The 25921-nt window shown below is 41.0% G+C and overlaps 4 protein-coding genes and 1 long non-coding RNA gene across 6 annotated transcripts; 4 read left to right on the top strand and 1 right to left on the bottom strand.

Annotated features, from left to right (window-relative positions):
* On the top strand, nt 1-3179 carry vhll (von Hippel-Lindau tumor suppressor like). The gene is made up of 3 exons (XM_020053613.3): nt 1-394; nt 586-726; nt 2502-3179. Exons 1-3 carry the CDS (start codon nt 205-207, stop codon nt 2657-2659), a joined length of 489 nt encoding a protein of 162 aa, XP_019909172.1. The 5' UTR covers nt 1-204; the 3' UTR covers nt 2660-3179.
* tmbim4 (transmembrane BAX inhibitor motif containing 4) lies at nt 3117-6309 on the bottom strand. Its single transcript, XM_029125159.2, has 7 exons — nt 6101-6309; nt 5687-5795; nt 5352-5457; nt 5094-5127; nt 4650-4767; nt 4292-4337; nt 3117-4218 (listed from the first exon to the last, which is right to left on the bottom strand). Exons 1-7 carry the CDS (start codon nt 6192-6194, stop codon nt 4012-4014), a joined length of 714 nt encoding a protein of 237 aa, XP_028980992.2. The 5' UTR covers nt 6195-6309; the 3' UTR covers nt 3117-4011.
* Nucleotides 6310-7174: 865 nt separating this feature from the next.
* LOC105010407 (beta-2-microglobulin-like) lies at nt 7175-9428 on the top strand. The gene is given in 4 exon segments (NM_001304196.2): nt 7175-7320; nt 8340-8612; nt 8859-8894; nt 9039-9428. Coding segments are annotated over 3 exon segments (351 nt in total). The 5' UTR covers nt 7175-7256; the 3' UTR covers nt 8873-8894; nt 9039-9428.
* Nucleotides 9429-9951: 523 nt separating this feature from the next.
* On the top strand, nt 9952-11607 carry LOC105009874 (beta-2-microglobulin). Its single transcript, XM_029125160.2, has 2 exons — nt 9952-10401; nt 10985-11607. Exons 1-2 carry the CDS (start codon nt 10311-10313, stop codon nt 11341-11343), a joined length of 450 nt encoding a protein of 149 aa, XP_028980993.1. The 5' UTR covers nt 9952-10310; the 3' UTR covers nt 11344-11607.
* Nucleotides 11608-13599: 1992 nt separating this feature from the next.
* On the top strand, nt 13600-19729 carry LOC105009873. Of its 2 annotated transcripts, none has more exons than XR_004576805.1 (4): nt 13600-13637; nt 17377-17528; nt 19110-19274; nt 19538-19729. It is a non-coding gene; the product is annotated as a progranulin (long non-coding RNA). The 2 variants fall into 2 exon arrangements; XR_004576804.1 differs by having other exon boundaries at nt 19535-19729.
* Nucleotides 19730-25921: the final 6192 nt, after the last annotated feature.

Raw genomic sequence — 25921 nt, 5'->3', positions numbered from 1 at the left:
ATACAAAGACGCGCTCTTCCCATTTGATTAATTCTGCATTGCGGATAAACAATATTTGGTGAATACGTTTTCTAGCTATCTGCAAGTATACGTATTGGAACTTAAACATTTATGAAACTAAGGAGCCAAATGAACGGCTCTTATTATCTGTACAATTCTGTTTAAAAACAGCCGTTCATTCGCAAACGATCCATCACAACCATCATGGAAGAGCAGGAAGTTAGCAACGACACTGCATTTCTCCGATCATTAAATGCAGATGTTAAAACCAACGTACATTTTATTAATAGATCAAAACAAAGCGCAAGAGCATGGTGGTTGGATTATTCCGGACATCCAGTGTCTTATGGAGATATACGAACAAACGAGTTATTAAGCATGACAACGTATTTGAGTGAGTCCAACAAAGCCTTTTTTGCTCTTTCCAATCCTTGCTTATTTTCTCAGTCTTTAGATTGTCTTTCGAACGTGAGTTGTGTGATTATGTAATAGGCCATTTGAAGGTTATGCGTTGTTTTTGATAGCCCAAACACTGATGCATGTGTCATGCGATTTCTTTTTCACTCAATTCTCATCTCTACACAGCGCATCCATGGGTTTTTAGGACCTCTCGAAATGGGGCGAAACTTCTAGCAAACCAACTAGAGGTTTATATGCCCGCTGCGGCCACAGAATATGAAGACGATGGTGACCCAAAGTTTCTGGATGTATTCATAACTACACCAGGTGATTCCCCTACACAATACACCTATATGATTTACACCTGTCGTAGCCGACCTTTGTTTGCGTTCCCTGTCACCTACTGTACCTACTGTAACTTATAGTTTAAAGAAAACCAATTGTGAAAGTAGCTAGCTACGACAGAAAGGGAAATTAACTATCAGAAATGACGCAAAATGTAGTGTTTTATTACAGACCAATATTGTTTCAGTCAAGTTAAGCAACTAATCAATTGTTTCACATATTTTCTTCTGAACCTGATGACTGTAGATAGTAAGTAGCCAGCTTGCTAGCTTTAAAGCTAGTGCAAGCTAAGGTAGTTCGGTTGTTACGTTTTCTGAGTAGACATACTAACTTGAAGAATAACTTAAATCTGGACAAATATCAACGTTTTACTTTTCACGTCACACACAATCCAAACATTTCGTAGTGCTGCCAACACACCCAAATTTGCCTATATGTATCCTATGAGGACGCTATGAATATTCCATGAGGAGGCGTGCACTTCGTGGTATAAACAAAACAAATAAACCGAAATTGAAAAGGAGACACGTTTTTGATTTGCCATTTAACCATGTCCAATTTCAACATATTAAAATGAGAATCAAGTATATTTTTGTTTCAAATTCAAAAACGAAAAACAAAGACAGACATTTCCTGTTGGGACAATATTAATTTGATTTGGAAGTCAAATAATGGAAATGAAATATCAAAGAAAGATTTTTTTTTAATTAGTTTTTCAAAAGGTACACGGACCGTAGCATCATTGTTTATCAATTTACATGTTTTATTAAAACAGGACCAGTCTGTTCTGCTCTGAATCAGTGTAGTGTTAGCCAGCTCAATCCAATGGTACACTCCCACAAGGATAGGCAATAACGTTGGGCAAAAGTGTTGTAGAGATGACTGGTTGATATTTTAAGCCGATTAGACCAATTCCCATCGTATCAGGATTTTCACACGCCTCTAAAGTTTAAGAAAGGCCAAGTTTGACACATCTGTCCACCAGACCTGCACATTTTGGGGGTAAGTGTCTGGGGACAAGATTATAGGGGAAGCAGGCAGTGGTCAGGGGTGAGGAGGAGGAGGAGGAGTAGTAGTAGTAGGTGAGGAGTAGTAGTAGTAGGTGAGGAGTAGTGTGGAATCGGTCTCCAGATATCTAGAGGACTGAAGTGGACTACTTCTGCTCTCTTCACGTTCTGTGAGACCATCAAGGACTTTGTCCAATCTAAGGACATTACATACAGTATATAGTCTCAGGATTTCATGTGGAAGTGAGATGCGAGAAAGAGGTTCAGTGTGCAGACAGGTTCAGAGTGTGTGGTACCAGTTGGCTATAGTAAATGAGGTTCTACTGATACACTTCCAATTACTGTTTGTTGTGTTCTCAGACTTTTATTATTGTAAGAATACAGGGCCCCCAGTACACCTCACCAATACCTGTTTCACCTTTTTCATCTATTAAAATAACTTTGAATTGATCGTTTGTTTCTCTCCCAGTAGCCTATACATTATATTAACTTGGTTGTCAGTTTGTTTCTGGGCCTTTTGTCAAATTGCCAAACAATTGGTTGTCAAGAGAGACCTGCAAATAGGCTTCCTGGATGGCATTGAGTTAGTGGAGATCTACTCATGGTTATATGTTCTAGTGTCACATCTTCTGAGATCTACTCATGCTTATATCTTCTAGTGTCAAATCTTTTGAGATCTACTCAACGTTACATGTTCTAGTGTAATTTCTCTCAAATACACTTTTTTTCTTTCTACTTCCTGTCATCTAGTGTACTCTCTACAGGAGTATTGTCTGGTGCTGATCCGCAAGCTGGTCCAAGAGCACGACTTCGGCCGACTGGACATCCCTGAGTCCCTGCGTAGGGACCTCAGACAGAGGCCTGATCTACTGAAGGAGCTGGAACTCATCAACTCAAGGAGGAGATGATCCACATCAACACACCATATTGTGGATTTCTTTTGACAGATTCTGGAAAATAAGTCGCTTCGTGTAACCAGTGCTTTGGAATGGGAGTACTAATTGAAGATACCTTTTGCCATTTAGATCAGAGTAAATTAGATAACATGGTTATAGAGGATGAGGACTTTGATACCTGAAACCTTTCTTCACAATGACCAAATGTTGCCGGTAAGACTGCACAAACAGATATGGAACCAGGCCCAGTCTATTCATTTCCTCCTAAAGAATGGAAGTAGAGGTGATGACGCATTGCAGGCCTGGAACTAATGGAACTGGTCCCCCAACCAAAAAATAAAAAATAAATCAAGGTAATTAAATTACCATTTAAAACATTGCACTTTAATCAAAATCCAACAGACATTTTGACACTACTTTCATTGTTCAACAAATAGACATGCAACAACTCTTACTTTTCACATTGTAATTTGTATTGCACTTGCGGTCTTGTTAATAAATTATCCAAGAATAAAAGAGGCCGGTAAAATGACTTAATATAGTATTTACATGATTTCAAATGCAAACCCACAATCTATTTTTATTTTACTGTTAATATTGCATGAGCTGATTGTAGAACTGGTCAAACTGGTTCTCTCGTCCCAGAGGGTCACTCTGCTGACAGATCTTAAGCTCCACCCCTAATGAGCACTTGTCAAAAGTAGTGTACTTTTAAGTGTAACAATACTGTCAGTACTATTACATTTTTATAGATTGATCAAATAACTTTATTATACTAGAGTGTGGCTAATTAATACAAAGGGGATGAACGTTAGCAATGAGTAATTTACTAAAATCTATAATGAAGCTTTTTTTTTTTTTATCCGCACCCACAGTTAAACATATTACCCATTCAGCATAAACAAAATACAGTATACATCTTAAAAACGCTTCAGTTCCAAAATACAGACACAGAATTACAGGTTCTAATAACATTATTTCCAGGATTAAACATTAATGGGTTACTGATCAACCACTGTTGGTCCTAACTTGGCTAAATGTTTGGAGGTCAATTCTGCTCTCAGCTCATGAATCCATTCATAAACCCGTAACCCCCATTTATTTCATTTATTTACTGAATTAAAGGTTTCGCTGAATCAAGAATTTGAGTTGACCTGTGAGGTAAGCAGCAGTGCTCAAAGTGGGTGTCCCAAACGGCACACGAATCCCATAATGGCATACAGTATAGGGTTAGGGTACTACAGTAGCACACCACGTAGGGAATAGAGTGCCACTTGGGACCCTATCGGCCTGGTCCAAAAGAAGTGCACTAAATAGGGAATAGTGTGCCATTTGGGAGTCAGGCCCCGGTTCACCTCGGGACCTCAGTTCTTCTTCATGGAGTCCAACATGCGGAGGATGTGCAGGAAGAGGTTGACGATGTCCAGGTAGAGGTTGATGGAGGCCAGGACGTGCTCCTCGGGGGACAGCTGGTGCATCAGGATGTGGGTGTCGTAGATGATGAACCCGCAGAACAGCAGAGCTCCTGCACCCGCGAACACCAGCTCCAACGTGTCGTTCTGGAAGAAGAGCTGAAGAACGAGATGGAAATGAGACCGGATCAGTAGGAGGGACGGGGGGTGTGTGAGTGGGGCAGAAACTCACCTTCATGAAACCAGCAATGATAAGAATCCACAGGCCTGCGAATAGTCTGGAAAACAATAGAGATATAGTTACTTTTCTTCAGTCCCTAGTGAACCAATACATCCTGTTCATAAGTTGCCAGTGCTCAACCAATAGATCCCCTTCATGGGTTCTGGTATAGGACAGGACACAATTCTGGATAGTGTTCTCAGCAGAACAATGAAAACAAACCCTAAAACAATCCTGATTAAATGGATCATACATCTATGTCAGGCTAAGAGAGAGAACATAATGCACAACCCTACACATGTACTGCTTTCCAGAAACGGGGTGCTATTCCAGAAACCTAGGGACCCACTAACAAAAGAAAGCCTCTTACCCAGCCCCCAGTTTACTGAAGTCTCTCTTGGACTGGAAGGTGTAGGCGGTGAGCCCCAGGAACACGGCCGCCGTCAGGAAGAAGGCCTGGAGGACGATGCCGTACTCATAGAAGGTCACTGCGAGCACAAAAACACTTTAACAGGGGTGTGTAGACTTTTTATATCCACTGTACACTGGTCCCAAATAGCACCTGGTTCCCTATGTAGCCTTAAGCCCAGGGCCATAGAAGACGTGTTAAAGCTGCACTGTGGGTCAGTCGAGAAGGATCACATTATTGATGAGAAGAAAGGTAGCATCTCGTACTAGGCGTCTGGCTAAGTGTTAATTTGGCTAATTTGGCATAATGTGTTCCCACATGGATGTGATGGGTTACACCTGGAATAAAGTGTAGTAGAAACCTCAGAGGGACGGTGTTTGTGAACCCAAGTAAAACAGAACTCACGTGCTGTGGCCACAGAGATGGCCTCCAACAGGGTCTGAAAGAGACACAAGGACAACCAAGTTAGGAACCCACTCTCAATAATGACCCACATGAAGGCAGGAATCAGAAGGATGTTGAACTGTGTTTGTGTCCCAACTGGCAACCTATTTCCTTTGTAGTGCCTTACTTCTGACCACAGCACATTAGGGGTCAAAAGTAGTGCACTATAGACAGAGAAAGGGGCCTTAGGGGAAGCATCCTGTGACTACCAGAACTTACGAATGCAGCCAGGAGGTAGAGGTTGATGGGGTGTTGGTGTCTGTAGATGGCCAAGGCAAAGATCAACACCAGGGATCCGACAGCCGACACCAACACTACTGCTGGACTGGGGGGGGGGGGTGCAGGTTAAGGGTGAGACAAGCCAAACCAACCAAACCAAGCACTCAGCAGGACACATTCGTTGCTCAACATTCAGAGCGTTGTGGAAGGTTTACAAAACAAACATGTCTCTGGCCGGTAGAATATCTGCAACGTCCCACAATGTTCGCGTGCTTGTCGTAACACTACAACCCGGTCAATCATCGGAGTTCTAACTCCAGTTGAAAATATAGTACCTTGAATGAACAAAGTCCTTGATGGAGTCACAGAACATGAATAGAGCAGAAGTAGCCGTTGTCAGAATGATCTGAAGGGACAGGATGGTGTACACCTTACGCAGGAAATCTAGTAATTGAAAATAGAATAATTAGCTGGATGCATTAGTTAAATGATATACTGCTTCCCCAACAACGGTTGACAGCTATAGCTGCCATCATAATAATTTTGCCTACGTTTATTTCATGTGGCAATGTATGATCATCTTTCGCAGAAGCAGTTTGCCTTGGCCAGTCATAACTTTATTAAAGTATCCTACACAATCAGGTCCATACCTGTGCTAGTACGAATTCAAGTTGGTAGTAACCATGTAGGCTAGCTAGCTTGTCTAGCTAATTATGTAAAATAGACTACAATGGCTTTTCTCAACTTACCCATACGGATTTGAACACTGGCAGTCGCAACGTTTGTCCCATAGTTGAAGTCATCTTCAATCGAAGACCTAGGATATTTTTCAGCAGTAGTCATTTTGATCCAGATGTAATTCCGAAAGTAAAATGCTTTCTGACGTTTTATGTTTTGGGCCCCACACAGCTGTTTGCGTAGACATGCGTCAGCTCACTCAACTTCCGGTTTAACCAAAGATCGTTTTGTGTGAAGATACTCTACGATAAATACATGTTTACTAGGCGGGACCATAGACTGTATATGGGGCGGGACTATCAGGTCTATTATTGCCACCGAATTGCGTGTGTTCCCTACAGCGAGACTTCTGATCGTAGCATGGAAGTTGGTGAGAGAGTATAAGGGCCATGATCTGCCTATTGCACTAACCCCTAACAGAACCAATGTGACCTTTTGGGGAAACGTAAAATTGGGGAATTGACTTAGAGTAGGATGTCTCGGTTCTTCTTCTTCTTCTGTGAGGTTTAAAGGCGGTTGGCATCCAACGCTATTGGTGCATTGCCGCCACCTACTGATGTCTGTGTACCTGGACAGTTTCTGGTTTTATTTGCAAGCGTTCGCCACGTGATTTCTGTGAAACCTGCAATGCCAGGAGTGGCCTCAACGTCACTAAGTATCAGCTATCATTACAAAAAATTGAGGTCCTATTGGAGTGTAAAATGTTCTATATGTCACATTCAAATTATAAAATAGTATTTCACACATACACATTATTGCAGATGCCGTCAGATCTGAATCAGTAATTAATTACGGTAGGCTAAAGATGTTGCTAATGTATATGGTACACACTAAAATGCTATGCAAAGAAAATACTATTTTTGTTTCATTTTCTTATATTAAAAGTGATACCTAGGTTAAATTATGTTATTTCATTACATGCTGTTAATGTCAAATTATGAGTTACGGGAATTCAATATCAATCTGTAAACCTAGGCGGCTGTATTTAACCTAGAAACAGGACCGTATCTTTTTTTTATTGGCTTGTACATGGGGCGGTCCTACATATAACTATTTGACCATCTCACCGAAAGTACTTCAACTGTATTGCAGGTCTGTGTGGTCACAACGGTCGCTCGTAAACATTGTAGAATAATATACATTGAAGAACTCTGAAATCGAACGAAAATGAATTACATTCTTTCAACAGTCGTTGTTGCCCTTGTTTTCTGTGTGGTGGAGTCTAAAGAATGTAAGTATCTTGATTTAGAAATATACATTCGTAAATGCCTTTATAATTTCTCCTTGACTTAAATGTCAATTTTTTCTTTATTTTAATATGTTTTACCATCCAATTGTTATCAATTATTTTGGGCTGTAAGCTACAACATTGTAGTGATAAACTTTCATTTTTTATTGTTTCTTTATGACCATTGTTAGCTGTTTTAAACCACCAAATCACATCCCCGTTGCTGCGTGGTGAATAGAGTAAAAAAGGCTTAAATAGTCATTAGCATTGTACTTCTGTTATTGTATTCTAGATTATCACTTAATTGCACATGTTCCATTTGGATGTAGGCTTGGCCCACTCTCAACTTGCATTTTGTGCAAATATGTTTTCTTTCACCTGATCAGAATATATGTTATTGTGTCAGGAGATTGGTCATACACCAGGTGGTGAAGTCCTACAATAACATCAACTGTTGTTAAAGTTGGAAATCCCCTCCAGGTTTTACTTTCATTTTAAATGAAATGGCAGCGGCGACAGAGGCATGATGTTCCTGGGCTCATAATAGCGGCTATTTGACAGACCGTGGTCCCTAGTACCCAAGCTAGCTCTAATCGACAGACCGTGGTCCCTAGTACCCAAGCTAGCTCTAATCGACAGACCATGGTCCCTAGTACCCAAGCTGGCTCTAATTGACAGACCGTGGTCCCTAGTACCCAAGCTAGCTCTAATTGACAGACCGTGGTCCCTAGTACCCAAGCTGGCTCTAATTGACAGACTGTGGTCCCTAGTACCCAAGCTGGCTCTAATCGACAGACCGTGGTCCCTAGTACCCAAGCTAGCTCTAATCGACAGACCGTGGTCCCTAGTACCCAAGCTAGCTCTAATTGACAGAGCATGGTCCCTAGTACCCAAGCTAGCTCTAAAGGAAGCAGTGTTGAGAAGCAATATAATACGACCTGTGTGAAACAACTCTTTATGTATTCATGCAAATGACAACTCTAAACCATCTATGTGTAACTTTGTTGCTTGTTTCGTCCCAGCTCCACCCAAGGTTCAGGTGTACAGCCGCAACCCTGGCAAATACGGCCAGGAAAATACTCTGATCTGTCATGTGAGCGGCTTCCACCCACCGGACATCGATATCAAGCTCATGAAAAATGGCAATGAGATCCCTGGAGCCAAGCAGACTGACTTGGCTTTTGAACAGGGCTGGAGGTTCCACCTGACCAAGAGTGTTGCCTTCACCCCAAATGACGGAGATGACTACAGCTGCAAGGTCCGCCACCTGAGCACCACAAAGGCCTATACCTGGGGTGAGTTATTATTTTCATCTCTTCAGCCTGGTCTCTTGTCGTGTGACCATCACCTGCGGAAGGCCAACAGAGCTATTTAGTTGAAGAGTTTGACTGTGTTCTCTGTTGTATGGTTGTTGTGTTGTCAGGTCTAGAGATTTGCTAAATCAGGGGTCATACATTGTGGTAGGAACGTACAGGAAGTGGAAGACTAAACTGAAATCTGTAAACAGATTTTTTATTTCTTTGAATTTTTGTTTTGTACAGAGTCTAACATGTAAGGATCTGCAAGAGGACATAATGGTAGGCATTTTTCTTTTTTTTTACTTGCTGCCTTTCTGTCTTTGATTCTTTTTTTCTTTTTCTATCTATTGAAAATGAACATACCTGTAATTAACTAGATTAATGGCGAAGTGAAACTAAACCGTCTTTGTCCTTTTTTCTCAGGTGCCCATTCCATCTGAGGGCATCCTCTCCCTGACACCATATTCATCTGTTTCTGTAACTTTCCAATATCAACATGGGTTTTTATTTTTGTTTTTAATAACGCTTAGTGCCACCGTGTCAGATTTCAGGGTTTCAAGTACTTTGGAATTAAATAGGAAAACTATTGCTCTAGTTAGAAATGTGTAACCTCATGTCTAAAAATTGCAAGTACATTCTCACTTCTTTAAAAACAAGAATCAAGGATTTATCAAGTATTTTATTGAAAACATTTTATGTGTGGGGAGCGGTGATTGTTTTAATTTCCTTTAAATTCATACTATTAGATGTAAGACTTTCTGAAATTGTAATAAAATGTGCACTATGGTAATATGGTGTCAGGTTTAAAATGGCAGAAGTGTGAAGTCTAGTTTCTAAGAAAAAGCCCATTCTTATAATTTGGAGGAAAAACTGACGCTTTTGTATTTGGAGTAGTTGTAAATTGTAAAGTAGTTGTGATTCATTGTAACCAACACCTTAACATATAATATTCTGTCTATTCTTTAACATTCCTGTAAATTACAATTTATCAATAACAAACAGTCTAATGAACTGGGCCTTTTTTACATTACGGGATACATTTAAGTATGGAATTGGCCTATTGTATTTTTAGTACAGTTTTCTGAAAAAGAAAACATGTTTATATCTGTGAATGTTTAATACTGTTCTATTGAATTTGATCAAAAACAACATTCATGCTACTGACCATTGGCCAAAAACAGTATGGAAAAAATACAATGGATGTTTAATTGATTGGTTTAAAATAAATTTTCTCTATGAACTTTTGGTCAACTCATTTTTCATTTTTCAATGAAGTTATACAATTTCTCCCAAAAAATATTAGATCATAATCATAGTAATTATCCAATCAATAAATTCGTTTTTTTATTAGTTACATTTCCAACGCAGGTGTGCAGAACATATAGAAAATTACTGTATGTGATATTTTTTTATATTGCATGAGGATGCAATGGTTGACATTTATTTCAGATCATCACTATATCAGGTTACTATACCTTTATTCAACGCATTTCATGTGTAACACTAACTAATAAAACAAAGACCACTTGAGTGGGCCAAGTTGAAACATCGTGAGGAAAAGCCTGCATAGCAACTGTAAGTAAAGATTTTCTATTGGTGCATACATCGAAATCCAGGGCAGACATTTTACTTTTCAGGAAGCTTAGTTTCACTTTCAAATGTTAACGCCGCGTTCCATGTTATATGTAGAAAAACATGAAACAAAATACTAAACAAATCATGATAAGGCAAATTTTCCCCATTTTCGTTTTCTACATGTTGCTGGAGACAATACACGCGAAACAATGTAAGTAAAATTATTTCATTATCATTAGGTTATGTTATTCATTGTTATTAATCATTCTAGCTTGCCCCGTGGTACCTGAGCTTCCTGGATTTCCACTAAGTTCAATTACTGAGGCAAATCTAGCGATAACAGAATTGTTTTTGTGTGTGAACTTGAAAGGCCCCTCCCATGACGTATGTGAAAACCTGTCTGTGACATTATTCGAAATTGACGGAAGTTGACGTATAGGCCTGGCTATAGGTTACTGTGCCTGAGCGGCAGAGGGCGTTATAGATACGTTATGGCCCGTTTTCGTGGAAACAAATCAAGCCTAGCCCTGGAACAATCTTGATTTTGTTTTAGTCCATGACTAGGCTTAATCTGTGTCAGTGAAACCAGTCTTATAGGTAACACTGAGGACATTTAAATTCAAGCAAATCATTATCTTAAAGTACTTACACTTCAACTAAATGCACTCAAGTAGAACTGTTCTACTGTTCTGTTAAAATGAGAGTAAAATATATATATATATTTTTTAGTGATACTGTGTTTGTGCGCGCGCCTGCCTGAATGTCCGTTCCCCCTTCCATTCCCTCTCGGGAAGCTCCGCCCAAGGTGCGGGTGTACAGCCGTAACCATGGGGAGTACGGGAAGCACAACGTGCTGATCTGTCACGTCAGCGTCTTCCACCCGCCCGACATAAGCATCCAGCTGCTGAGAAACGGCGTGGAAATCCCCAGAGCCAATCAGACAGACCTGGCCTTTGAACAGGGCTGGCAGTTCCACCTGACCAAGAGCGTTTTCTTTAAACCGGAAGCTGAAGAGGAGTATGCCTGCAGAGTCCGACACCTGAAGAACCTGAAGACATATACCTGGGGGGAGGACAGAATTCACACCTGTGTGAATACGGAAACGCACATAACAATATATAATAAATTCACTGATTATATAGAATTCACATAGTAATAACCGTATTATAACACAAACATGCTATGCAACCTATGTAATACACATAATAGAAATAGTAATTAACATATAGATAGAAAAGTCTTATGGCTGACACAATTGTTGTGTCACAGTTGAAAGGTCGTCGTGAAAACTAAATTGTGTGCTACGCGCGGTGTTCAGTGTGGGGCAGTCACTCTGGTCCAGGGCTTTATGTTAGCTACTGACAATAGAAGCTACTGACAATTGTGCCTCAACAACCCTTTTCTGTGTTTCCTCACTGTACAGAAGCATATAGATATGTAAGGCTTTGCTGCTCTTCACCCTGCAGGTATGAATATGGAAAGAAACAACTTCATTTGGCTTTCGGATACTCTGAAAAATGTATAATTATGTATGCTGCTCACCAGTCATTGTGTACAATGTAATGTTACATTTGCGTTGACTTTGTGCGTTCTGCCTCTATATATTGTCTAGAACAAAAATTCTGAGTGTGTGTACTTTACTAGGCCAGAAAAAGTTATTGGTTTTTGTCTGACACAATGCAATCTGGGAAGAGCATTTGTATTGGTCTCCCTGCATCACGTGCGATGTCTCACGGCCTGATGCAGAATAAATCTCACTGTTTAATTAGTCTGGTCGTTCCAGTGTTTACAATGACACTGGTTGGTTTAATGGTAGCTGTGGTAGATGGAAGCTTTATGAAGGCCCGGAATCAGTGTGAAAGTGACAATTGCATGAGCCCTCAGTCTTGTTGTTGTTTATGTTTTGTTGTTGACAGGCACAGCATCTACCAGGCTTTGAAGATCTACACTTCAGTTGCGCTATTTATCCCTACAGATCATACAGTCAACTCAGCAGGCACCCTCAGAAGACTGTTTCTGCTCATTCAAGTTCATCATTGACATTGAAAGTAATTTGGATTGTTTTTCTACTTCATGCAATATTTAAGACCATCTTTGTGGGATTTGTCTTTGTAATAAATATTAAAATGTGATTAATTTAAAGGGACTCATTAAACAATAAAACATTATTTATATGTTATTACTCTAAACCACTGAGTTTGCACATAATCTAAACAATTAGTCTGACTTGATGTAATTGAATAACCAATAATTACATCTTCTATTGTCAGATTTCTTAGATTCTGACAGTCAATGCAAATAGCTAGAACCCTCTAGCATCATCACAGCGTGAGTTATGTCAGTTTGAATTCAAAGACGTGCTTGCTACATAACAGAATATTTGTTTCAAGTGCAGAAAGTTTTAACCATTAAGTAATTACAACTAATTGTGATATTATTTTGAATGTTATATTATTTTGTGTGGATAAACCTTCTGGCTACCTTTTCATTGAGTATTAAACCTATCTTGTCTAGAAAATGCATGTTTTTTTGTAGTCGACTTGAATCTCAGCAGATCTTGGCAAATGCAAGTAGCTAGAAATATAAAACATAGAAATGTGTGTTTTTTGGTGGATTACTCCTTTAATGTTAGTTAGATTATCAAATTTACATTATCTATGACAGACCAAGTTCCTTGGTCTGTTCCTGTTACAGGACATTAAAACTTCATCCACATTTGTGTCTTGTGATTTTTTTCATGCTCTGCCAGCCGGGTGTGGCAGTTGTCCATTGACCCAAAGCTTCATCACTGTCTTGGCTGATTTGAAAAGATCTTCAGACGGGAAGACAATTTCTATGCCTCTTCCTAACTTTTCAAAACCACCTGGCGAATAGGTGACAGATCTATATCGAGGGGTTATACCACATCTTATACCACGTGACCCGGGGAACATCAGCACATACATGACAAAGTATAAAACATTTTGATTGCATGTTTTGTCTCCACTTTTACCACCAGTGGCCGAAGGCCCCCAAAATGCATCTTTGCATGATACTAAGGCATCAAAACCAAATTGCATAGATGTACAAAACGTTTTTGGCAGTGTATGTTCATATGCTACCACCTCTTTGGGTTGTTAGGGGTGACTTGGGAATACATAAGCATCGTGGCGTCAAAGGTTAAACCCTCAAACTGGAGTATATGCCATTGTGTTAACTGAATTCAGGCAATCTTTCAGAAATCACCTGTGATCTCATCACAGACTGAACATGGGGATTTTGAAACATGTAGATCAACGCGTTTGTGATTTACAGGATGATTGGTGTCTTCTAATCAGTTCAGCTGTCTTCTGTCATCTCCCATGTGGGCACTAGGGGTCAGTAGGTGTGTGTCTTAACACTAACTATTAAGCACTGGACTCAATAAGCACTGGACTCAATAAGAACACATGAACCTATCACACTCAGGTAATTGTTTGCTCAAACACTTTGCATGCTTTGTAGTACTACTACTGTTGTTTGCTCCTTGGGGTTTAAGGCCGCGTGTCTCTGTAAAGCACTTTGTGACAACTGCTGTTGTAAAAAGGGCTTTATAAATACATTTGATTGACTGATTGATTGATAGTAGGCTCATAAAAACAAGTGCAAAGAAACGGACCCATTGGGAGTGCTTTATAAGCATGCTAGTTCAGTCAGACAGTGGATACAAACGTCTAACGACAGAAGGACGGATATTTCAGAACACCGGCAGAAGAGGGAATCCTTGAAGTCGATAAATTGATTCCCAGACACAAATCAAAACAAGAATTGTTTTACAACTGAGAATCTGTTCTTGGCGGCAAACCTACCATCACTGTGGTGGCATTGATAGCAGGGAATTAGCATTAAAACTGTTAGTGTTTTTTTTGGGATACATTTAATTTGTCTGACTTACCAAAGCCAGCAGCAGGAGACTAAATCAAATGTTCAAAAGACTACTATTTTTTAACCTCTGAAGCTAGAAATGCTAACCCAGGTTTCACACGTTCAGACTACCTTGCTCTATCCGTCCCACCCAATTGATCCATCCATTTTCCCTTTTAAGATTAATTTACTATTTAAGTAATTTAGCAAACATTCAGGACACCTTACAGTGGTGAGTGCATTCTAAAACCAGTAAAAACAGTTTCACTGGTTTTACTATTCATAGGCATTTGTTTGAGTAAAATGAACAGTTTTGTTTTATTCTATTAACTACTGACAACATTACTCCCAAATTCCAAATAAAAATATAGTAATTTAGAGTATTTGTAGAAAATAACAACTGGTCAAAATAACCAAAGAAAATGCATTGCTTTCAGACCTCAAATAATGTAAATTCCAGAGGTTTTCAATGGGGTTCAGGTCTGGAGATTGGGCTGGCTATGACAGGGTCTTGATCTGGCAGTCATCCATCCAGACCTTGTTTGACCTGGCTGTGTGGCATGGAGCATTGTCCTGCTGGAAAAAAACTATTCTCAGAGTTGGGGGACAATGTCAGAGCAGAAGGAAGCAGGTGTTCTTCCAGGATAACCTTGTACTTGGCTTGATTAATGCGTCCTTCACAAAGACAAATCTGCCTGATTCCAGCCTTGCTGAAGCATCCCCAGATCATCACTGAGCCTCCACCAAATTTCACAGTGGGTGCCAGACACTGTGGCTTGTAGGCCTCTCCAGGTCTCCGTCTAACCATTAGATGACCAGGTGTTGGGCAAAGCTGTATAGAGCTTTATGGTCACAATAATAAGCGCTATGTTTGGAGAGGGGTCAAGGACTATAGTGAACAGAATACCATCCCCACAGTGAAGCATGGGGATGGCTAACTGATGTTTTGGGTGTGTGTGAGCTTTAAAGGCACAGGGAATCTTGTGAAAATGTATAGTCAAATGAATGTAGCATGTTATCAGAAAATACTGGGAGACAATTTGTGTTCTTCTGCACGAAAGCTGCACATGGGATGCTCTTGGACTTTCCAGCACGACAATGACCCTAAGCACAAAGCCAAGTTGACCCTCCTTTGGTTACAGCAGTAAAAGTGAAGCTTCTGGAGTGGCCGTCACAGTCTCCTGACCTTTATATTATCGAGCCACTCTGGGGAGATCTCAAACTTGATAATTTTAACAGCTAATTAGCCATTCGTGAATGACATTGATACAATAACTATCAATATAAGTGACGATAACTGACTTTTTTCGTCAAGTCGTGAGAATCGTGTATCCAGCGAAGTTTTTATCTATCCTGAACAAATCCTAAGACATAATTCAAAATCCACCAGAAATAGTCGCAATATAACAGTAAACAGTTTAATTTTATACTTCCTATAATGTAACTACTGAAGGTTGCACTGTAGCCAGCAAAGTTTTGGTCTGTCCAAAACAAATCTCTTTTGCCACTGGCCGTTTTAACAGCTAATTTGCCATTCGTGAATGAAATTGATACAGTATCTATCAATATAGGTGACGATAACTGACGTTTTCGTCAAGTGAAAAGAATTGTCTAGCCAACGAAGTGTTGGTCTATCCTGTCTGTTGTTCTATAGTCCGCATCTCTGACCACTACGCTATTTAACAAGAAGCAGTCAGTCAGGTACTCACTCACTTACTCACTCAGTCTGTAAAAGCCATTCGCTCTTCTAGGCTGGACATTAAACATAAAATGTACCGACTAGATTGTTAGCTATATGTCCTTATATAGTTCAATGATGGCTTTTATTTTGAAAAAGAAAATCTGAATTAGCACTGCTAGCATAATATCTTGCGCATGTTTTCTTTACAAATGGTACATATATTACCAATTCACCAAGGGTATGCAAACGTTTGAGCACAACAGTACAGAGTGACCTAGCAGCAATTGGTAGAGTTATTGAATATTATAGATACATATGAGTACAATAAGCTTATGAATGGTGGCATAGCACACTACAACTACGTAGTGAGAAGAATATTTATTTTTTCAAGAGGATAAAGCGATGATATACATGACACTGTACATAGCAGCAGTTTAGTGTTTACTATAAACTAGCAACAATATTGGTAGTAGTATTGAAAATTGTAGAAATGGCAAGTATTATAGTAATATACATTACAAAGTGTTTAACTAGCATCGATTTGAAGTATTCGAATGCCCATTAAAGTACCTGAAAGGGCATCAGAGCTTCTGGAATGATCGTGTGTGATCATTATGATCATGGATCAATGTTTCTGATTCAGGACCCTTATGGCCTCAGGGAAAAACTGTTTTTGAGTCTGGGAGTGTGTGATCCGATGCTCCGGTAGCGTCCACCAGATGGCAGCAGTGTGAACAGACCGTAGCCAGGGTGGCTGTGATCTTTGATGATGTTCCGTGCTCTCCTCAGGCAATCCTGTATGGTGGATGCCTTGCACGGAGGGGAGATGATACGCTGCACAGACTTTACTACCCTCTGAAGGGACTAGGGATCTGCAGTGGAGTAACTGCCAATACCAGGCAGTATTGTAGCCTGAGCGGATGCTCTCAGTGGTGCTCCTGTAGAAGTTGGAGAGAGTTTTTGCAGACATCCTCTCTAGGTTTCTTTCAAAATGTCGGCCTTCTTAGGGGAGTTTTTTCCTGGCCACTGAAATTCAACACTGTTGTTGTTTCCCCCTTCAGGTTTCAGGCTGGGTGTTTTGTAAAAGCACTTTTGACAACTGCTGATATGAAAAGGGCTTTATAAATACATTTGATTGGATTGATTTGTTGTGGTCCTGGCACCATGTAGCCGGGTCTCTTACCTCCTCTCTGTAAGCGGTCTCATCGTAGATGGAAATGAGACCCAGGATGGTAGTGTCATCCACAAATTTGAGGATGATGTTGGGGCTGTGCGTGGCCACGCAGTCGTGCGTGAACAGGGAGTACGGTAGGGGGCTGAGTAAGCAGTCCTGGGGGGCTCCAGGGATCTGGGTCTGTGTAGAGGTGGTGCGGTTGCCCATTCTCACCACCTGGGGTCAGTAAATAGCTTTACTCAAAATTGTAAAAGTGTTTCAATCAAAAGGAAGCCTGAGGTTGTTAGCATTTCCTTCATTTTATGATACTTTTATGAATCTGTGTTACACAATTTGACTGTCACTCCTTCAAATACACCTGTTAACATTGATCTTTGATTAGATAAAGTTTTTCAATTGATGGGGTTGCAAACAATTTTCGTACCTTGGTTGTTTGCATAATGACACAGGTGGCTGCAGAAGAAGTGCCCCTTTCTCTGGCCCACCTCAGTCTGATGTCATCTCTATCCCGGTGAAGTGTGATGCTACCACTTCCTGTCCAGATGGTTCCTCCTGCTGTCATCACCCCACCGGCATTTGGACTTGCTGCCCAACACCAAATGTGAGTTGTCCAGGGTCTCAGAACTTGAATGTACAATTGTGAAATGTTTAAATTAGTTACAGTTGTGCTCAAAAGTTTGCATACCCTTGGAGAACTGGTAATATATGTATTATATGTAAAGAAAACATGAGTGAACAGGTAAAACACATGAACTGACCCCTGTTCAAAAGTCTGCATACCCTTAGTTCTTAATACTGTATATTGCCCCCTTTAGCATCAATGACAGTGCAGTCTTCTGTAATAGTTGTCTATGAGGCCCCAAATTCTTGCAGGTGGTATAGCTGCCCATTCATCTTGGCAAAATCCAGGTCAGGCAAAGTCTTTCATCGTCTTGCATGAACCACACATTTGAGATCTCCCCAGAGTGGCTCGATGATATTAAGGTCAGGAGACTGATGGCCAATCTAGAACCTTCACCTTTTTCTGCTGTAACCACTGGAGGGTCAACTTTGCCTAGTGCTTAGGGTCATTGTCGTGCTGGAAAGTCCAAGAGCATCCCATGCACAGTTTTTGTGCTGAAGAATACAAATTGTTTTCTGATAACATGCTGCATTCATCGTACCATCAATTTTCACAAGTTTCCTTGTGCCTTTAGAGCTCACACAACCCCGAAAACCTCAGTGAGCCAGCACCATGCTTCACAGTGGGGATGGTATTCTATTCGCTATAGGCCTTGTTGATCCCTCTCCAAACATAGCGCTTATTGTTGTGACAATAAAGCTCTGTTTTGGTCCCGTCACTCCAAATTAGTGTGCCAGAAGCTGTGAGGCATGTCAAGGAGTTGTCTGGCATGTTTTTGTGGCATTGGCGCAGTAAAGGCTTTTTTCTGGCAACTCAACCATACAGCTTATTTTTGTTCAAGTATTGTTCTATTGTGCTTCTTGAAACAACTATCGTCTTCTTCCAGAGCAGCCTGTATTTCTCCCAAGGTTACCTGTTGGTTTTTCTTTGTATCCCGGACCATTCTTTTGGCAGTTTTGACTGAAATGTTTGGTCTACCTGACCTTGGCTTGGTATCAAGAGATTCACGAATTATCAACTTCTTAATAGGTGATTGACCAGTACTGACTGGCATTTGCAAGGCTTTGGATATCTTTTTATATCCTTTTCCATCTTTATAAAGTTCCATTACATTGTTACAAAGGTCTTTTGACAGTATCTTGCCAGCTCAGTGCATCAACATGAGCTAACAAACTCATTGACTGTTTAGACACTAATTGCAATTTAAACGCCAAAGGTGGGGGAAATACACCTTTAATTGCCATTTTCCCCTGTGTGTGTCACCTTGTGTGTCTGTAACAAGGCCAAACATTCAAGGGTATGTAAACTTTTGATCAGGGCTATTTGGTTGATTTCTGTTATCATTATGATTTAAATTGGAGCCAAACAACTATGTGATATTAAATGGCTTCAGTTGATCACTATCCTAACAAAAAATAATTAATTTATGCATGATCAGTCATATTTTCAAAATCAATGACAATTTGTCACAATTTCTGCCAGGGTATGCAAACTTTTGAGCACAACTGTATGCGAGATATCCAAAGTCATGACATTAATTGATTCCTCTATTTTTCCCAGGGTGGGTGTTGTCATGATGGGTGGCACTGTTGCCCTTCTGGTCAAAAGTGTGACATCAGTATGAACAGGTGTGTGATCTCTGACGGCCTGAGGTGCCCCTTTATTATTAAGGAGCCGGTGCTTTCTGTGATCAAAGCCACAAAGGTTTTCAAGGCAGTCAACAAGGTCACCGAGCTATTCCTTCTGCATCTTTAACAACCAATATGTTTGTGAATTGGGGACACTTAACTTTCAACTACTAAATCACTTATGGCCGCAGCAAACTTATAATTCAATCAGTTATGACGTGTCCTTATTTCTTTATATTCATTGACTTCGTTTATCATTTTCTAGTGTTGTTGCCTGTTGTCATTTTTTATTAACTCTATTCATTTGATTGCTGCATTGCTGTAAGACATTGACAGTGTTTTTTCCTTTTCTTTTAGCAGATCCCATCGACACCACTTGGTCCCCATTGACAATCTGTTAGTAAACCTCTTATAATAAACCACAACTGCTTTTTTTGTGCCACATATGCAAGACTAACAACAATTTCTTATTATTTTACATTCCTATTGAGATTGGGACTGGACTTTTGTGAATGCAAGTGGTGAACCATACCATTTACTAAGAAACGTATGAAAGCCAATAAACTATATATAAAATATTGTATCAATCTACCGGATATGGTCATTCAGCATTTGGGTTAAGTTCTCATGGTGACATGGTCCCAGATATCATTTATGTGGTGTGAGAAAGTTTTTCAAATGTTCCCCTAATGGTTTTCCATTAGTTAGTAAACTTACTGTGTTACCTAAATAAGGTTTTGAGGACCTATTTACCATGTTGTGGTGTTGCGGTTAGGAGACCAGATTCTGTTGGCATGTGGAACTTACCATTAAAGTCACAGAAATATTCATGGGTCAATTAGGAGGACGTGTGTTATTTGAGACTTCACAAGAGTTAAAAAGAGAGTTAACAAGAGAAAAAAAATTTATCACATGAGAAAGAGTTCACAAGAAAGTTCACAAGAGAAAATTCCATTAACATCTGACTAGTCATGGTACAGAGTACATTCAATCAATCACATTTATTTATAGAGCCCTTTTTACAACAGCAGTTGTCACAAAGTGCTTTCACAGAAACACCCGGCCTTGAACCCCAAGGAGCAAACAACAGTAGTGTTGAATTTCAGTGGCTAGGAAAAACTCCCTAAGAAGGCTGAATTTTAGGAAGAAACCTAGAGAGGACCCAGGCTCAGAGGGGTGACCGGTCCTCTTCTGGCTGTGCCGGGTGAGATATTAAGAGTCCAATTGTAATAATTAATAAATGCATGTGGGCTAAATTCAGATTCTATGAGGTATGACCAGATGGACAAGGACAGGGACAGCAACGGGCCCACCAAACCAGGTATTCCGCAGGTGCGGACCAGGACCTCATGTCCTCCTAAAGTTTAAAATAGGAGGAGACTGGGAAAATTCAGAAAATGCATTCCTCATATCAACAACGATTTATAGTGGAGAAGGAGAACTTAGTGGGGAAGGAGAACTGACCCAATCCTCCAGCACAATAGTATAGCAGTGTAAGACCTTGGAACTGAGACGGGGGGGTCCGGCGACAAGCCAGTGACTCTTCCCCCGAATGGCATTGGAGGGAGGGCATCTCAGTTGCGGACAGTATCAAGCCTACTGGTCACCTTCACGCCCCCGGGCCAGGCTACACCTAATTATAAACCGTGCTGTAGAGAAGAGTTTTTAGTAGACACTTGAAAGTTTTTCACTGAGTTTGCATTTCTAACCTTAATTGACAGATCATTCCACAGGAGTGGAGCTCTATGAGAAAAGGCCCTGCCGCCAACTGTTTGTTTAGAAATTCTAGGTACAATTAAAAGGCCTGCATCTTGCGATCGTAGGTTACGTGTAGGTATGTATGGCTGGATCATTTCAGCAAGGTAAGTAGGAGCAAGTCCATGTATTGATTTATAGGTTAAGAGTAAAACCTTAAAATCAGCCCTAACCCCAACAGGTAGCCAGTGTAAGGACACTAGTACAGGATTAATGTGTTCAAATTGTTTTGTTCTAGTTAGGATTCTAGCAGCCGTGTGCAGCACTAATTGAAGTTTATTTATTGATTTGTCAGGGTAACCATAAAGAAGAGCATTGCAGTAATCTAGTCTAGAAGTAATGAAAGCAAGGATGAATTTTTCTCCATCAGTCTTTGATAGAAAGTTTCAGATTTTTGCAATGTTTCGAAGATGGATATAAGCAACTCTTGAGACATATTTTATATGTTCTTCAAAGGAGAGGTCAGGGTCAAGGGTAACGCCTAGGTTTTTTACAGTTTTTTGGGGATACGACCATGCAGCTGTCGAGGTTCACAGTGAGATCTGCTAACAACGCTCTTTGTTTCTTGGGTCCTAAAACGAGCATTTCTGTTTTTCTTGAGTTTAAGAGCAAGAAGTTCTCTGTCATCCACTTCTTAATATCTGAAACGCATGCTTCCAAAGAAGCACATTTTTGGGCTTCTCCATGCTTCATTGAAATATATAACTGTGTGTCATCAGCATAACAGTGAAAATGTACATTGTTATTTCGGATTACATCGCCCAGAGGGAGCATATATAGTGAGATCAATAATGGGCCCAGAACCGAGTCTTGAGGAACACCAAAGCATACCTTTGATTTGTCAGAGGATATGCCATCCACACTAACAAACTGATATCTTTCAGATAAATAAGATTTAAACCAGGCTAGAAAATGTCCACGTAACCCAATATGGGTTTCCAGTCACTCTAAGAGAAGGGAGTGATCAGTAGTGTCAAAAGCAGCACTAAGATCAAGAAGCAACAGCACGGATGCAGAACCTCTGTCTGAGGCCATTAGTTACCTTCACGAGTGCAGTCTCAGTACTATGATGGGATCTGAAACTGGACTGGAGCATTTCATAAATGTTATTTGCCTTAAGGAAGGCATTCAGTTGTTGGGAAACACATTTTTCTAAGATTTTTGAGAGGAACGGGAGGTTTGATATTGGCCTATAATTGTTTAATATGTCGAGATCCAGATTCAATTTTTTTAGAAGAGGCTTAATTTCTGCAATTTTTTGTGAGTTTGGTACACATCCGGAGGAAAGGGAACAATTTATTATGTTCAGCATTGGCTGACCTAGCCAATGACCTTAAGTAATTTTGTTGGAATCGGGTCTAGCTGACAGTTTGTGGGTTTAGAACTCATTACAAATTTAGTGAATGTGTCGAGCGTTACAGTATCAAAAAATTCAAGTGTCCCCATTGACACCTGGTCAGGGAGGTTCAGGACATTTTTAGGACAACTGAGATTTTGAGGACTATAACTATTTAAGGAGGAGTCAGATATTTGATTTCTAATGCTGATGATATTTTCATCAAAGTAGTTCATGTATTCATTACAACTAAAGTGAAGACCCACTTCACTTGTTGAACTTTGCTTTTTTGTTAACTTTGCAACTGTATCAAAGAGACATTTTTGATTGTTTTTGTTCACCTCAATCAGGTTGGAGAAATAAGCTGATCGAGCAGACGTGAGTGATTTTCGGTATTGTACTGTACTGTCTATCCAGGCTAGTCTAAATACTTCCAACTTGGTGGAGCACCACTTTCACTCCAATTTTCTGGAGGCTTGCTTAAGTGCTCTAGTGTTGTCTGTGTACCAGGGAGCAAGTTTCTTGTTGGCACGTTTCACATAAACCAATAACATCTAGTTTATGATCAGAGATTAATTAATTTACTGCAACTGCCTTTGGAGCAAGGGATCTAACATTTCAGAGTCCCATTTTGAAATGCGAGGTGATACAGTCATTTTTATTTGTGACCGAGGCGGAGTAAGGCTTTATCTTAATAAGGTTGTTTTTGTTAGCACTACCTTGTTTAACTTTTCTCAGCCTGGAACGAGTCACAGTGGCAATAGGTAAAGCTGTACTAACTACTCTGGCTATGCTATCGACAGACTCCACTATGCTAGCAGGCTGGCTAACAGCCTGCAGCCTGACCTGCACCCTATCTCATGGTGAGGCTACAGGAGTGAGACTCCTTGTCAATATTCCTAGATAAAAGAAGAGTACCACTCCAGCTAGGATGGAGTCCGTCACTCCTCAGCAGATCAGGCCTGAGTAAATTCGAAAAAGTTTGGCAGGTAGCCAGGTAGGTAACAGCAGGCAACGTACAGCACGTCAACAATCCCACAATGCAATGCACGCCTACCCTCCTGGCAGACCATAGAGTGAGTGTTTTAACAGACAAAACCAGTTACCGTAATGTTCAATTACTTTATGCGGACAGTGTTATGCCATATCTAATAAGGAAGCAGTAAAATAAATGAATGTCCCTAAGTGCCAAGCAGAGTACAAGAGGTGTGTTCGAAATAGTTTTTGTGCGTTCTTACTGTCAGTAACTCTATCTTCATCTTCAGGTAGAAATCATGAGATAAGTTCTATACTAGAACTACTTACCTATTAAACCGCAAAGAATCATCACATTTGCATTCTTCTTTATCTATTTGCCAATACAAAAAAGATCTGCTTCATCTGCCATCAGTAATCTCAGGGGCAAATCCCAACTAAACATGCCCCCTCCCAATTATTGTTCCATTATTTTTATTATCATCATTTCTTTTGTCAGGACATATGGTACATTTCTGCATCTGGACTCAAGGTCACAGTTTTACATGGGAGATCCATCTGTTTTGTAGGTTTATTAAATGGGTTCTAGAAGATTCATGATTTTCTTCTAATGCTTCTATGTAGGTTTGTGCTCTGACCTTTAGCCGTCACCCAATCTCTTTATTATAATATGCTGTAAAATAATAATCAATACATAAACTGTGCTCGTAGTCACATATCGTTTATGAAGGTGTTCTCTGGGGCTTTTATAAATACTTATGAGAAATTGAAATATGCTGACGTGTAAAAAGTCCTCAGTCCTTGAGGATCTTTTAGTACTTTTTTATTGCGCACAAAATGTCATTGATTGTATTAACCTAGTGTCTTGTGACAGGTGTCTAGATTATTGCATGCCAACAAAAACAAAAAAAAAATAAAATTGGTACAGTTTTATAAATTTAGCAGAAGATTATAATTTGATTTTAAAAAATGGGGGGAGAGTCATCATGTTTTCACCCCCTATTCAATACTTCATACTCTGAGAGGATGACCCAGGGGCATAAATAATTTCACAACACAATAGGTTGGCTGGTGCCATTTTCTTTCTGGTCCAAAAGATTTGATTTTCATTCTACTTAAACATTTGAGTAATTTAGTAGATTCTATTTCAATCAGCGGCTTACGGTTAGTACAAACATTTTAAGATAGCTAGGTGGAACAACCTCTGCCAACCTATACCATACCATCTTCTTCCGCTTATCCGGGGCCGGGTCGCGGGGGCAGCAGTCTAAGCAGGGATGCCCAGACTTCCCTCTCCCCAGACACTTCCTCCAGCTCTTCCGGGGGGGCACCGAGGCGTTCCCAGGCCAGCCGGGAGACATAGTCCCTCCAGCGTGTCCTAGGTCTTCCCCGGGGTCTCCTCCCGGTGGGACGGGACCGGAACACCTTCCCAGGAAGGCGTTCCGGAGGCATCCGAAAAAGATGCCCAAGCCACCTCAGCTGACCCCTCTCGATGTGGAGGAGCAGCGGCACTACTCTGAGCTCCTCCCGGGTGACCGAGCTTCTCACCCTATCTCTAAGGGATCGCCCGGCCACCCTGCGGAGAAAGCTCATTTCGGCCGCCTGTATCCGGGATCTTGTCCTTTCGGTCATGACCCAAAGCTCATGACCATAGGTGAGAGTAGGAACGTAGATTGACTGGTAAATCGAGAGCTTCGCCTTGCGGCTCAGCTCTTTCTTCACCACGACAGACCGATACATCGACTGCATTACTGCAGAAGCTGCACCGATCCGTCTGTCAATCTCCCGTTCCATCCTTCCCTCACTCGTGAACAAGACCCCTAGATACTTAAACTCCTCCACTTGAGGCAGGCACTCTCCACCAACCTGAAGTGGGCAAGCCACCCTTTTCCGACTGAGGACCATGGCCTCGGATTTGGAGGTACTGATTTTCATCCCCACCGCTTCACACTCGGCTGCAAACCGTCCCAGCGCATGCTGAAGGTCCTGGTTAGAAGGGGCCAACACGACAACATCATCTGCAAAGAGCAGAGACGAAATTGTGTGGTCCCCAAACCTGACACCCTCCGGCCCCTGGCTGCGCCTAGAAATTCTGTCCATAAAAATTACGAACAGAACCGGTGACAAAGGGCAGCCCTGCCGGAGTCCAACATGCACTGGGAACAAGTCTGACTTACTGCCGGCAATGCGGACCAAGCTCCTGCTTCGGTTGTACAGGGACCTGACAGCCCTTAGCAAAGGACCCAGGACCCCATATTCCCCAAGCACCTTCCACAAGATGCCGCGAGGGACACAGTCGAATGCCTTCTCCAAATCCACAAAACACATGTGGATTGGTTGGGCAAACTCCCATGAACCCTCCAACACCCTGTAGAGGGTATAGAGCTGGTCCAGTGTTCCACGGCCCGGACGAAAACCACACTGTTCCTCCTGAATCCGAGGTTCTACTATCGGCCGTATTCTCCTCTCCAGAACCCTGGCATAGACTTTCCCGGGGAGGCTGAGAAGTGTGATCCCCCTATAGTTGGAACACACCCTCCGGTCCCCCTTCTTAAAAAGAGGGACCACCACCCCGGTCTGCCATCCCAGAGGCACTGTCCCCGACCGCCACGTGCCGTTGCACAGGCGTGTCAACCAAGACAGCCCCACAACATCCAGAGACTTGAGGTACTCAGGGC

Source organism: Esox lucius, chromosome 14, assembly GCF_011004845.1.
Source record: "Esox lucius isolate fEsoLuc1 chromosome 14, fEsoLuc1.pri, whole genome shotgun sequence".
NCBI lineage: Eukaryota > Metazoa > Chordata > Actinopteri > Esociformes > Esocidae > Esox > Esox lucius.
The sequence above is the reverse complement of the archived record's forward strand: the minus strand, read 5'-3'. Positions and strand labels throughout refer to the sequence as shown.

What these genes read in the sequence shown, in the direction of transcription:
- vhll (XM_020053613.3), top strand. Translation starts at nt 205, where the DNA reads ATGGAAGAGCAGGAAGTTAGCAACGACACTGCATTTCTCCGATCATTA. An exon ending in AAGCATGACAACGTATTTGA is followed by an intron (nt 395 to 585) that starts GTGAGTCCAACA and finishes ATCTCTACACAG; the next exon opens with CGCATCCATGGGTTTTTAGG. An exon ending in TGTATTCATAACTACACCAG is followed by an intron (nt 727 to 2,501) that starts GTGATTCCCCTA and finishes CCTGTCATCTAG; the next exon opens with TGTACTCTCTACAGGAGTAT.
- tmbim4 (XM_029125159.2), bottom strand. Translation starts at nt 6,194, where the DNA reads ATGACTACTGCTGAAAAATATCCTAGGTCTTCGATTGAAGATGACTTC. An exon ending in CAGTGTTCAAATCCGTATGG is followed by an intron (nt 5,796 to 6,100) that starts GTAAGTTGAGAA and finishes TTCAATTACTAG; the next exon opens with ATTTCCTGCGTAAGGTGTAC. An exon ending in TCATTGCTGGTTTCATGAAG is followed by an intron (nt 4,219 to 4,291) that starts GTGAGTTTCTGC and finishes CTCGTTCTTCAG; the next exon opens with CTCTTCTTCCAGAACGACAC.
- LOC105009874 (XM_029125160.2), top strand. Translation starts at nt 10,311, where the DNA reads ATGAAACAAAATACTAAACAAATCATGATAAGGCAAATTTTCCCCATT. An exon ending in GACAATACACGCGAAACAAT is followed by an intron (nt 10,402 to 10,984) that starts GTAAGTAAAATT and finishes CCTCTCGGGAAG; the next exon opens with CTCCGCCCAAGGTGCGGGTG.